General features: G+C 38.1%; 1 protein-coding gene across 18 annotated transcripts in view; it reads left to right on the forward strand.

Moving 5' to 3' along the window:
• Positions 1 to 13,168, forward strand: part of LOC141556822 (protocadherin gamma-C4) — a 179,701-nt gene that overhangs the window by 47,672 nt on the left and 118,861 nt on the right. Inside the window, exon 2 of one of the 18 annotated variants that reach the window (XM_074291652.1) lies at positions 5,129 to 5,923. The exons of 15 other annotated variants lie outside the window; for them this stretch is intronic. In XM_074291652.1, coding sequence (XP_074147753.1) covers positions 5,129 to 5,149 — 21 coding nt within the window. In that variant the 3' untranslated portion in view covers positions 5,150 to 5,923. 2 more of the 18 variants (XM_074291641.1, XM_074291643.1) reach the window with 2 other exon arrangements.

The following is a 13,168-nucleotide window of genomic DNA, read 5'->3' on the forward strand; positions in this document are numbered from 1 at the left end:
TATCTTTCTCTTTATTCAATGTAATTAAGCTACCTAATGTAGTACCCACAATCAAACATCAAAATGTCTTAAGATCTTAAGAAGCCACTCTTTAAGGAGAAATTGATAATGAAATTAATATCAAACTTCTTATTGGAACAAAGTAGAAAGTTTTTGTCATATCAATGTTTAGAAACTGTCTCATCATTTATTTGATAGCATTTTTATTTTTGCAATTTTTATCTTTTTCTAGACTAGCAATATATTTTATCAGAAAGTTGAATTTGTTCATTTGTTTTTGTGACTTTTATTCAAGAAACTTCGAATAAAAAGTATGCAGTGTTAAGAAGAATACACATTTAAATTTATTACCCAATACTAGTGGACATACTTCAAAATGTTATACACTAGAGATCAATTACCATAACTCTGAAAAGTAGTGATTTTACTGTACCACAATGGTTCCTAGAAATTTAGTGTTTTATTTAGCTCATAATAGAAGTATCTTCTAACTGATCATTATGTTATTTAGCTTTCAATTTTTGTTTTTGAAATAGTCATGTTACTTTTGATTAATCTCATTACTTTTAAAGAAAATATTATTTTTTTATATCTATTGGCTTGTATTGTCTAAATTTGTTGGTGGAAAAAAAGGGATGCTTCAGTGTAATGTATTGCAGCCCACTCATGCCTTCCATTGGACTCTTTATTGACCTCTGTGAGATACTCACTTTTCATTTGTCATAGATAATGATGTCTGGTGTCTTGTTTACTTAAAGAAATAGTAAGAAGGGAATAAGAAAGCGTTGTTTTTTTCTTAATTTATTTTAAATTTAAATATAAAATTGGGGGGATAATTTTCATGTGAAGAATAGAACATAGGAGAGTAATCAAAATATAAACCAATAAATTTCCATCTCAAAAAAGCTTATATAATAAATACCACATACTGTGTTCAGAGCTAGCTATCCTTTCTTTCCTTCGTTGTATGTTTTCTTTCATTCTCTACTGTACAGTTAGTAAGTGAACTTTTTAATAATAGCTTTAAATATATATATATATATATATACACAAAGATAGTTTTAACATGATGACTTTTTTTTCCTGAGGCAATTGGGGTCAAGTTACTTGCCTAGGGTCTGAGGCCAGAGTTGAACTCAGATCCTCCTGACTTCAGAACTGGTGCTCTATCCATTGCAACACCTAGCTGCCCTTGCAAAGATAGTTTTTAAAATTCAACCTTGCAAAACTGTGTACCATTTCTTTCTCCCTCCCTTCCCACCTCTCTCCTCAGCCTAGACAGCAAGAAATTCGATATAGGTTAAACATATGCAATTCTTCTAAACATATTTCCATATTTATCGTGCTGAACAAGAAGAATCAGATCAAAAAGGAAAAAATGAGAGAGAGAAAAAAAAAACAACAACAAGCAAGCAAACAACAACAACAACAAACATGAAAATACTATGTTGTGATCCATATTCAATGCCCATAGTTCTCTCTCTGGATGCAGATGACTCTTTCCATCACAAGTCTATTAGAATTGGCCTGAATCATCTCATTGTTGAAAAGAGCCAAGTCCATCACAGTTTATCATCACATCATCTTGTTGTTGCTTTGTACAATGATTCTTTTGGTGCTACTCACTTCACTTAGCATCAATTCATGTAAATCTTTCCATCATATCCTAATGATAATTTCTTATCAAGCAATAATATTCCATTAAATCCATATGCCATAACCCATTCAACCTTTCCCCAAACAATGGGCATTCGGCTCCCATCTGCCCAAACTGCAGGATTGCAATTTCCAATTCTTTGCCACCACAAAAAGGGCTGCCACAAATATTTTGCTCACTTGGGGTCCTTTTCCCTTTCTTATGATCTCTTTGGGATATATACATAGTAGACATAGTGCTAGATCTAAGGGTATACAAAGTTCAATATCTCTTTGGGCGTAGTTCCAAATTGCTCTCCAAAATGTTGGGATCAGTTCACATATCCATCAACGACGTCCCAGTTTTCCCATATCAGCTCTAGCATTTATCATTATCTTTTCCTATCGTCTTAACGAATTTGAGAGGTGTGAAGTAGTACCTCAAAGTAAACAGAATTTTTTTAAATGATTATGTCTTTCTTTTTTTCTTAAGGTTAATTTATGCATTTTGTTTTTGTGCCAGTTATTTCCTGAAACCTTTCTTTCCCTCTACTCACTGAATCTTTCATTTTCTGAAAAAATGTTTCATCACTGATGAATTTCTGAAGCAATCCAAATCTTCTAGGGAATATTATATTCTGTTGTTTAATTCTTGAATAAGTATTTTACTGGTTAAAGCAAAATATAACTTTTAAGAATCTCCTTTTTGATATGTATTTCAGTGTATATGTTAATATGCAAAAAAGATACGTGGATAACTTTATTCAATGATCCTCTAATTAAGGCAGCATGAAATAGTAGATGGAGCATTAACTTTGAAGCCAAGAAGACCTGGGTTCACGTTTCACCAGTGACACATATTTACTGGGCGACCTTGAGCAAGACATCTATCTATTCTCTCAGTATCCCAAACAAATGTTAAATTGCAGATAAAGTGACATTCTGTGTTAATAATAGGAGCTGCCTTCCCTAAGACTTCACTATATTAATTATATCATATCTCCAGTTCCTACTACTATCATAAGGAATATCAATCAAGGAATAAAACACATATATACATACATATATACATACATAACTGGTGTGTAACATTGTAAAGGATGATGTCTTGCAGGTTACAAATTAGAGGTATTCTATATCATTGGCTTTAGTTAAATCGTACCGATTTCATCGAGTGTTAGAACAATACAGAATTTCCAAAATGGGATCCATTGCCACAGAAAAGAAATATATTTGACAATACAATTTGTGATACACACACAAGAACACTGATTGTCTAGATTACCATTCGCAGTTACCTCATTGATTGACAAAAATTGTAGATGGACAAAAATCTTGGCCCAAGGTTTAATAGGAGAAAAGCAAGCTACATTTTTTTAGATCCTGACTAAGAAACAACAAAGAAGATTGGAATTTTCCACAGGCACATAGAATTTTTTTAAGGATCGTACAAGAAACTAAGAGTGTCCATTATATACAACTTGATTTTTTTTAAAGTATATAACAAATAGAACATATAACTACTTTCCAAACTGTTCTGCTCATCTGTGATTTCTGCTAGCCTTCATTCTGCTTTTATCTATACATTTCAAAATATTTCAATAACACCATTTTCTTTCTTTTTCTTTTTTCTTCTTTTTGGCAATTCTAAACCTAACCTACCTACTCCAAATCTCTCTTCTCCTCTCCCCCCCCCATTCATAAACAAGAAAAAATAACTCCGGAAAAAAAAATGCATAATCCAGAAAAACAAATCCCCCTATTGGTCTATTAGGGGAAAAAATGTTTCATCCTGCAAAATTGAACCTATCATCCTTCAGTCAGTTTATTGGTAACTTGCTTCATCATTGTTCCTCTGGAATCATGGTTGGTCATTTTATTAATCAGAATTCTTAAATCTGGACAATATCATTTGGCAATTTTTGTGTTGCTTTCAAAGATTTCTAGGTACTCTCAGACCCCAAATCTCATATTTTATATAGCTATATTCCAGGAGTCTTATAATAATGCTGCAAATGATGAAATATCCCACTATGTGAAGAAAAAATCACAATAGCATTTCACAAAATGACAATACAGAAATAGGCTTTGTTTGTAAATAGGCTATACTGTCTATTACACACACACTCACACACACACACACACACACACTCGACATCACATAGCAATAAACGACCTAAAAGTTGTGAGTGACATTTCTAGACATATGAAAAGGTGTTCTAAATCACGATTGATCTGGAAAAATGCAAATTAAGACAACTCTGAGATACTACTACCCGCCTCTCAGATTCCTAAGATGACAGGAAAAGATGATGACAAATGTTGGAGAAGATGTGGGAAAACTGGGACACTAATACATTGTTGATGGAATTGTTAACAGATCCAACCATTCTGGAAAGCAGTTTGGAACTATGCCCAAAGAGTTATCAAACTGTGCATACTCTGACCCAGCAGCATTTCTACTGGGTTTATATCCCAAAGAGATCTTAAAGGAAGAAAAGGTAACCACATGTGCAAAAATATTTTTGTAATGGCAAGAAACTGGAAACTGAATGACGCCCATCAATTGGAGAATGGCTGAATAAGTTGTGGTATATAAATGTTATGGAATATTATTGTTCTATAATAAACGATCAGCAGCATGTTTCAGGGAGGCCTTGGAGAGACTTACATGAACTGATGCAAAGTGAAATGAACAGAACCAGGAGATCATTGTACAGGGCAACAATAAGATTATACAATGATCAATTCTGATGGAAGTGGCTCTCTTCAACAATGAGTTGATTCAAGGTAATTCCAATAGATTTGTGATGGAAAGAAACATCTGCATCTAGAGAGAGAATGGTGGGAACTGAGTGTGGTTCATAGCATAACACTTTCACTCTTTTTTGTTGTTGTTTGCTTGCACTTTATTTTTTCTCATTTTTAAAATTTGTTTTGATTTTTCTTGTGCAACAAGATAATTACCTAAATATGTATGCATATATTGGATTTAACATATATTTCTACCATATTTAACATATATTGAATTACTTGCCCCACTGGGAGAGGGTATGGCAGAAGAGGGGAAATTGGAACACAAGTTTTTGCAAAGCTTAATATTGAAAAATTATCCACCCATGTATTTTGAAAATAAATAGCTTTAATAAAAAAATATATAGTATGTAAAAAAAAGTTGTGGTCGAAAATTCTGTCAGAAAAATGAGGTTATGTAGACAAAGCAAGGAGTAAGATATATGCAATCTGCACTGGCAAAATATTTAAATAAATACTGTTGGAAGAGCCTCACCCATGAAAATTAATAACTCTTTGAGGAATTTATGGAAGAAGATAAACAAAAATGAGGATAAACTTGCAGAGATGGATGGCAAATGTACCTAGGAAGAAAGAGGGTTCATATCAATGAAATTCCTTATCCACTGAAGCAGGAATAGCAGTAGGTATCAAATAGATACAATTGATTTAATTGTGGTTGGTTCTTCCACTTTTGAAGGGGACTAGCATCACGGAGTGACCTGGACTTAATTGAGATACAAAGTGCCTCAGGGTCTTCCAAAGTTATCAGAATCCAGTTGCAAGACAAAAGTCAAGAAAACTCCATAGCCTAAGTGGCAAACCCTGGCGTCTTCTATAGCTGACCAAGCTATAAGCACCGCACAACATCTGCTTCCTTGCCCTTTGTTGCCATTGGAATGAATTGCTTTCATCTAACCATTCCGCCGGAAGAAGCCTTCACATGCTTAGGATAGACAGTAACCCTCGACTTATTTTTAGCCAGACTGCTCAATTGGGCAAAGCTCCAGTGTCCCCACGAAGTTAAGTATTTCTTTCTGTCACAACCAGCATTTTTAATATAGAGGGAAAGACAAGTTTTAAAGTGGTATGGGAAAAAATAACAATGGACACTCATAGAAGAAAAACATATTTGTTAATCCTGATTGTCACTGAAATGTTTTTTCCTGGGAAAGAAAATCAATTTATAAGACTTATTTCAGTTCTCATACAGAGACACTGGGCGCCGCTGTCGGCCAATGTGGAGGGAGAGCTGGAACAGAGAATCCTTTGTTAGCTAGCTTCCAGATTGGTAATTTCCTGCTCGCCAACAAACCCTGTATTCATTCAAGCTCCAGTCCCACAGAATCTTTCCTGGAGCGCACAGATTTGCAGCTAAAACAGGCTGGACAGGGAAATTGGTCCTTCTTTAATATTGATTCTTACAACTCATGATCATCTACATTTCGTCTTCTGAGGAGCTAAAGAGTTTCTGTTTGCACAGAACCTGAGAGATGGGAAGGATCGCCGGGCAAAGAGCTCTGACTCTGAGGCCGCAGGTACTGGTCCCCTTTTTGGTGTCTTTGTTCTGTTGCGCGTTTTCTGAGCAGATCCGCTACTCCATTCCAGAGGAGATGGCGAAAGGATCGGTGGTGGGGAATCTCGCCAAGGATCTGGGACTAGAAATCCAAAATTTACCGAGTAGGAAGCTGCGGGTTAGCACAGAAAGAGAATACTTCAGTATCAGCTCCAAGAGCGGGGAATTGTTGGTCAGTGGCAGAATAGACCGAGAGGAGATATGTGGAAGAAAGCTCGTGTGCTCTCTTGATTTCGAAACAGTTGCAGAAAATCCCCTAAATATTTCCCATGTAACTGTGGTCGTGCTCGATATTAATGATAATGCTCCATTATTCGAACAGTCTCAAGTAGATCTAAAAATCTCAGAATCCATTCAAGTAGGCTCGTCCTTTCCTCTAGACCCCGCTGTAGATTCAGATGTTGGAAGTAATTCTCTGCAAAGATATTACCTTGAACAAAACAGTTACTTTGATCTAACAGTGAAACAGAGTCCAGATGGCGAAAAATATCCTGAGTTGATACTGAAAAAATCTCTGGATAGAGAACAGCAGAGTTCACATCAATTGGTTTTGATGGCCCTGGATGGTGGGCAGCCACCACAAAATGGCACAGCTCAGATCAGAATCAATGTTGTGGATGCCAATGACAATGTCCCGGTATTCAGTCAGCAAGTTTACCGGGTCAGTGTGCGGGAGAACCTGCCCCCAGGATCCACTCTACTGCGTGTGTCGGCTACTGACCAGGATGAGGGAGTCAATGCAGAAATTACCTACTCCTTCCAAAATACAGCAAAGGATGTGAAACTTTTATTCGACTTGAATCAAAAGACAGGAGAAATAACGACTAAGGATAATCTGGACTTCGAGAATATTAGTAGTTACACCCTGAGCATAGAAGCAAAAGACTTTGGAGATCTAGCATCACACTGTAAAATCCATATAGAAATTGTCGATGAAAATGACTGTATCCCCGAAATAACTGTGGCATCTATGTTCAGTCCAGTGCCAGAGAATTCTGAACCTGGCACTATCATTGCACTTCTGAAAATCCGTGACAGAGATTCGGGAGAAAATGGAGAGGTTATGTGTTATCTTCAAGACAATATTCCCTTCAAATTAGAATCCTCTTCTAAGAATTACTACAAGTTACTGACAAAGGGAGCTTTGGACCGAGAGCAGATCACAGAGTATAATATTACTGTGACAGCTACTGATAAAGGGAATCCCCCTCTGTCCACTAGTAAGACCCTCACTCTACGCATAGCAGACGTCAATGACAATGCCCCTCTTTTTCTGCAACCTTTTTATGTGTCTTACGTTCCTGAGAACAATCCCGCAGGGGCATCTATTTCCTGTGTCTCAGCAGTTGACCCAGACCTGGAGCAAAACGGTCTCTTATCCTACTCCATTATCAGCAGTGACCTAGCTTTGCTGTTGTTGTCTTCCTATGTATCGATCAGTGTCCACAGCGGGGAAATCTTCGCTCAGCGCTCTTTCGACTATGAGCAAGTCCGCACCTTCGAACTGATTCTTCAGGCCTGTGACGCTGGCTCTCCTGCCTTCTGTACTAATGTCACCTTGAGAGTATTCATAGTGGATAAAAATGACAATGCCCCAATCATCCTTTACCCGGCCCTCGGGGACGAAGGATCAGCCCTCTTTGACATGGTTCCTCGCTCAGCGGAGCCCGGTTACCTAGTCACGAAGGTGGTGGCAGTGGATGCCGACTCGGGACACAACGCCTGGCTATCCTACCGCGTGCTGAAGGCCACAGATGCTGGGCTCTTCAGCCTGGGACAGCTCACAGGTGAGATTAGGATAGCTAGAACTATGGCTGACCGAGACGCTGCTCGTCACCGCCTGCTAGTCTCTGTGCAGGACGGAGGCCAGCCCCCTCTGTCGGCCACTGTGACTCTTCATCTGGTCTTTGCAGACAGTCTGCAGGAGGTTTTGCCAGAAATGAGGGAGGAGCACTCAGAGATCCCAGATCCTCAGTCTGAGCTACAGTTTTACCTGGTCGTTGCTTTAGCTTTAATCTCCATACTATTCTTTCTCACCGTAGTACTGGCTATTGCCCTGCGCCTTCGGAAATCTTCAGATTTCAAGGTATTAGGGTGTTTCAGAGGAGATCTTAGCTCTCATTCTGCATCTGGAATAGTCCCAAAGTACAGTGAGGGAACTTTACCATATTCTTATAATCTGTGTGTGGCTTCTCAGACTGGAAAAATGGAATATAATTTTCTCAAATTGACTGGGGATATGTCCGCTCCACAAGACCTCCTCTTTAATGATGGTTCCTGTGGTCTGGATAACAGTACTGGAGAATCAAAAGTCATTTCTGACTTTGTCATTTCTTCTCACGTAAGTTTTTTGCATCATATTTTAATGTTTGCTCCTTTTTTCAGGCCTCTTAATTCCATATCGTTTCTTTTACCTTAAAAGCGATAAGTTGGTGTAGTTTGGTTCTTCCTTCTTTTCTGTGACTTTTAACTTTCCTTGGGGACTAACAACATACTGTAGTAGACTGAGGGCCAAACCCTGAAAAACCTGAGTCCTCTTCTGACATCCTAACTATATGACTTTATACAAATAAGTTAACATTGCAACTGTCTTTCTACATTAGTAGAGTTTCCTCAATCGGGCATCACACAAATCAGGATTTTTAAAATGTCTTAGTAAGTAAGGCATTAAAATCAACTTAGCAGAAGGGATAAATTGTTGGGCTGGAAATCAGAAAGCTTTAGGTTCAAATCCAGAGTTCTGTAAATGTATGTACAATTTTTTAATGTCTGGTACTTTAGTGTAAGAAAACTTCTGTATACATACGCATATCTTAAAGTGCTCGGAATTGTAGCGGATTGTAAATATTGTTTTCATTAAACATAAGAAAAGATAGTTTGCTGAGTCTACAACATGGACACATACATAGTAATAAGAATGTCTCCATTTTAGTTGTGCGATTCAAAACTTAGTAGGATTCATTTGGTAGAAATAAAAGTATAATGATCTTGAGGTTCACCTCTTAGAAATCTTTTTTGCAGGAATATTATTGTATGTGGTGGAGTAGAAAAATGGTGGAGTAAGACAGCTTAATATAAACGGAAACGTGACATTAGCATCACTCACTTAGCTACAGAGAGACAGACAGAGAGATACACATATATCCATATATGTATAGAGTCACACACATATATGTGTTATGTATGTAGACACTGTCAACAAGTCTTTCGTAAAATAACAGAGATGAAGTTTCAAGATATGATTTGTTTCGAAAAAAGGAGAAATATCAGGAATAAAAACCTTTTGTAAAAATTGTGCAACTTTTACTTAGAAGTTGTGTAATAATTAGTTAGGACTCTGGGCGCCGCTGTTGACCAACCAGGGAGAAAAATGAGAAAAGCAGCCAGACTCCCTGCCCAGCCTTCTTGCAGTTCAAACTACGTAGAGCCCCAGATGCTTGCACACCTTCAGAATCTGTACAGAAACCAAGGAAACAAGCTGTTTGGCTTTAGGGTTCTGGTTAATGTTATTCTTTGAAACTCAGAAAATACAAGAGTTCAGTCATACAGAAGACGAAAAGAAAATTTCTTAGCGAGAAAGTAATGGCGGTTCGGAGGATACGGCAGAACTGCTGTGAGGGAGTCCTGTTTTGCTTTCTTCTGGGAACACTGTGGGACTCCGGTTCCGGACAGATCCGCTACTCGATACCCGAGGAAATGGAGAAGGGCTTTTTCGTTGGCAACATCTCGAAGGACCTGGGGTTGGAACCTCGGGCACTGTCAGAGGGTGGAGCCCGCATAATTTCGAGAGGTAAGATGCAGCTTTTCGCACTGAATGTCAGAAGCGGTAGCTTAGTCACGGCAGACAGAATAGATAGGGAGGACCTATGTGGGAGAGCACCAGTGTGCACTATTAATATAGAGATTCTGGTAGAAGACAAAGTGAAAATTTATGGCGTAGAAGTGGAAATAACTGATGTTAATGATAACTCCCCCCGATTTGAGACAAAGGAAACAGAAATAAAAATAATTGAAAAGGAAGTGTCAGGAACACGGTTTCTTCTTCCTGAGGCTTTCGATCCAGATGTTGGGATGAATTCCCTCCAGAACTACCAGCTGAGCCCCAACCATCACTTTTCTCTGCATGTGCATGGAGGAACAGACGAAGCTAAGTACCCGGAACTAGTGTTGGAACGGACATTGGACCGAGAGGAGGAACCTATTCACCATCTAACTCTCACAGCCTCAGATGGGGGAGATCCGGTTCGCTCTGGCACTGTGCACATTCTTGTGACTGTCCTTGATGCCAATGACAATGCTCCAGTTTTTACTCAATCCTTGTATAGTGTGAGTGTTCCTGAGGATGTGCCTTTGGGAACGTGGTTACTCACAGTGAACGCCACTGATCCAGATGAGGGAATCAATGGGAAAATGACTTATTTTTTCAGGAAAATAACCCAAAAAACTCAAGTATTCAGATTAAACTCTTTGACTGGGGCTGTAACAGTATTGGAAAATCTAGATTATGAAGAATCTAGTTTCTATGATATAGATATAGAAGTTCGTGATGGTCCTGGACTTCAGGACAGAGCCAAGGTTCTCATCAAAGTATTGGATGTGAATGATAATGCTCCTGATATCACCGTCACCTCCATTGCCAGTTCAGTCTCTGAAAATTCTCCTGCAGGGTCGGTGATTGCCCTTTTCAATGTGCAAGACAGAGATTCTAGAGAAAATGGCCAGGTCACGTGCTCCATTCCAGAAGACCTCCCTTTCAAACTTGAAAAGTCCTATGGAAATTATTATAGTTTGGTGACCGATAAGGCTCTGGATCGGGAACAAGTTTCCATGTACAACGTCACTGTGACAGCCACAGATGGAGGGAGTCCCCCTTTATCCACTGACACTCACATCTCCCTGCATATAGAAGACATCAATGACAACCCCCCGACCTTTGCCCTGACATTCTATTCAGTTTATGTTATGGAGAACAATCCCAGAGGAACTTCAATTTACTCTCTGACTGCCCGAGACCCTGATAACGAAGAAAATAGTCATGTCACTTACTCGATTGTGGATGACACAGTACTTAGTGCATCTCTCTCCTCCTATGTTTCCATTAACTCTGAAACCGGTGTCCTCTATGCTCTGCGTTCCTTCGATTATGAACAGTTCCGAGAACTGAAGCTACGAGTGACAGCCAAGGACTCTGGAGAGCCTCCTCTCAGCAGCAACGTGTCCCTGACTCTGTTCATCCTGGATCAGAATGATAACTCCCCAGAAATTTTGTATCCTGTCTTCCCTTCGGATGGTTCTACAGGAGTGGAACTGGCTCCTCGATCTGCAGAGCCAGGCTACCTAGTGACCAAGGTAGTAGCAGTTGATGGCGATTCTGGCCAGAATGCCTGGCTGTCCTACCGCCTGATCAAGGCAACAGAACCTGGGCTCTTCTCCGTTGGCCTGCACAGTGGTGAGATCAGGACAGCGCGAGCCTTTGTGGACAAAGATGCCCTCAAGCAGAATCTTGTAGTGATAGTGGTGGACAATGGAGAGCCTCCTCTCTCTGCCACTGTCAGTGTCACAGTAGTGGTGGCTGACACTATTCCTGAAGTCCTTTCTGATCTCAACAGTCTGGCATCCTCAGAGCCTCCCAAAGACTCTGACCTCACACTCTATTTGGTTATTGCAGTGGCTTCAGTGTCCTGCCTCTTCTTTTTCTTCATCATCATTTTATTGGCCCAGAAATTGTACCAATGGCAAGCCTCTAAAATATTGAAATCCACTAGTGGACATTTTCAGAATATCCCTGCCTCAGAGTTTGTGGGTATAGATGGAGTACGAGCTTTCCTGCAGTCATATTCTCACGAGGTTTCCCTCACCACAGATTCTAGGAAAAGCCAGATGATGTTTACTCAACCTAATTATGCAAATACGTCAACCATGCAACAGAACTGTGAGAAAAACGAGACTCTATTAATATCTGATGAGTCAGTTTTTTGCAAAGAAGATCATTCATTTATTCAGGTAAGTTTGTCCTTCCCTAATAAATTTGTTCTGGACCTGTTAGTTTAGATACATTAAGTATGATTTTTCAATTCTACATTTACTAGTGATATTTTAGAAAAAAAAATTTAAAAAAAAAAAAACACACCTTAGAAGTAATTTAACAATGCAGGAGTCGCTTTTGTTTTATCCCTATTTGAACTATATAAAAATTCTGCCCAAACACTTTTAGCCTCAAGGAGTTTGATAGCCACACAAAGTTGTCACTGTTGCATAGCACTAATTAGTTTTTGTTAAACTTTCCAATTTGTTGAAATATTCTTAAATCTAATTTGATGTTTTGGTGTTAGAGTTTTAACTAAGAAGCAGTGTCATAGTGAAAAATAATTACGCCAGATTTGTAGTTAGGATAGACCCGCGTTCAAATCAAATTTCTCAGGCCTATTAAATGTGTAACCACTAAACTTTTCTAAACTTCGATTTTTTTTCAGATGTAAAATACAGATTATACTACATTTTGTATATACCCCTTAAAGGAATATTCCTCCTTAAAGGTACTTGTGAAGGATATATGAAATAATGTATTTAATATACTTTATATACCTTGGAACATTATAACAAAAATTATACTCATCATTAATGATCATTTTTAGAGTTTTATCATCTGGAAAACAATAAATATGACTGCATCTTAATTCATGTTGACAAAAACAGTGAAAATATATGACTGTTATGGAAAGAAAAATTGGAAGGAAAGTCAGATCCAATTCTTTGATTTTTCCTTCTTTCCATCTCACTTTTCTCCTCTTGAAAATAACATTTTGTCTTTGAAGTCATTTTAAACTCTAAATATTCTGATTTCCATGTCAGATTAAATTTCCTTTCAAATATAAACAATATGTGATAAAGCTAAACATAGTGAGAGATCGAATGCTCTTTCCAGCTTCATATAAAATTATTTGTCAGAATGTTAGTTTAACATCTTATTAAATCACTTTACCTTGAAATAATGAAAGTAATGGATACAAAACAATTATTATTGGAAACACTATTCAATTAAAAATAAAATATTTTCATGTTTGTACGTATTTTCAGAATTCTGCATTTAGTGAACTATATCATTTGAATTTGTTTTTCACTTTTAATTCCGTGGACTACAATTATAAGCGGGAAATCAGAAAT

This window comes from Sminthopsis crassicaudata, chromosome 2 (assembly GCF_048593235.1).
Source record: "Sminthopsis crassicaudata isolate SCR6 chromosome 2, ASM4859323v1, whole genome shotgun sequence".
Taxonomy (NCBI): Eukaryota; Metazoa; Chordata; class Mammalia; order Dasyuromorphia; family Dasyuridae; genus Sminthopsis; species Sminthopsis crassicaudata.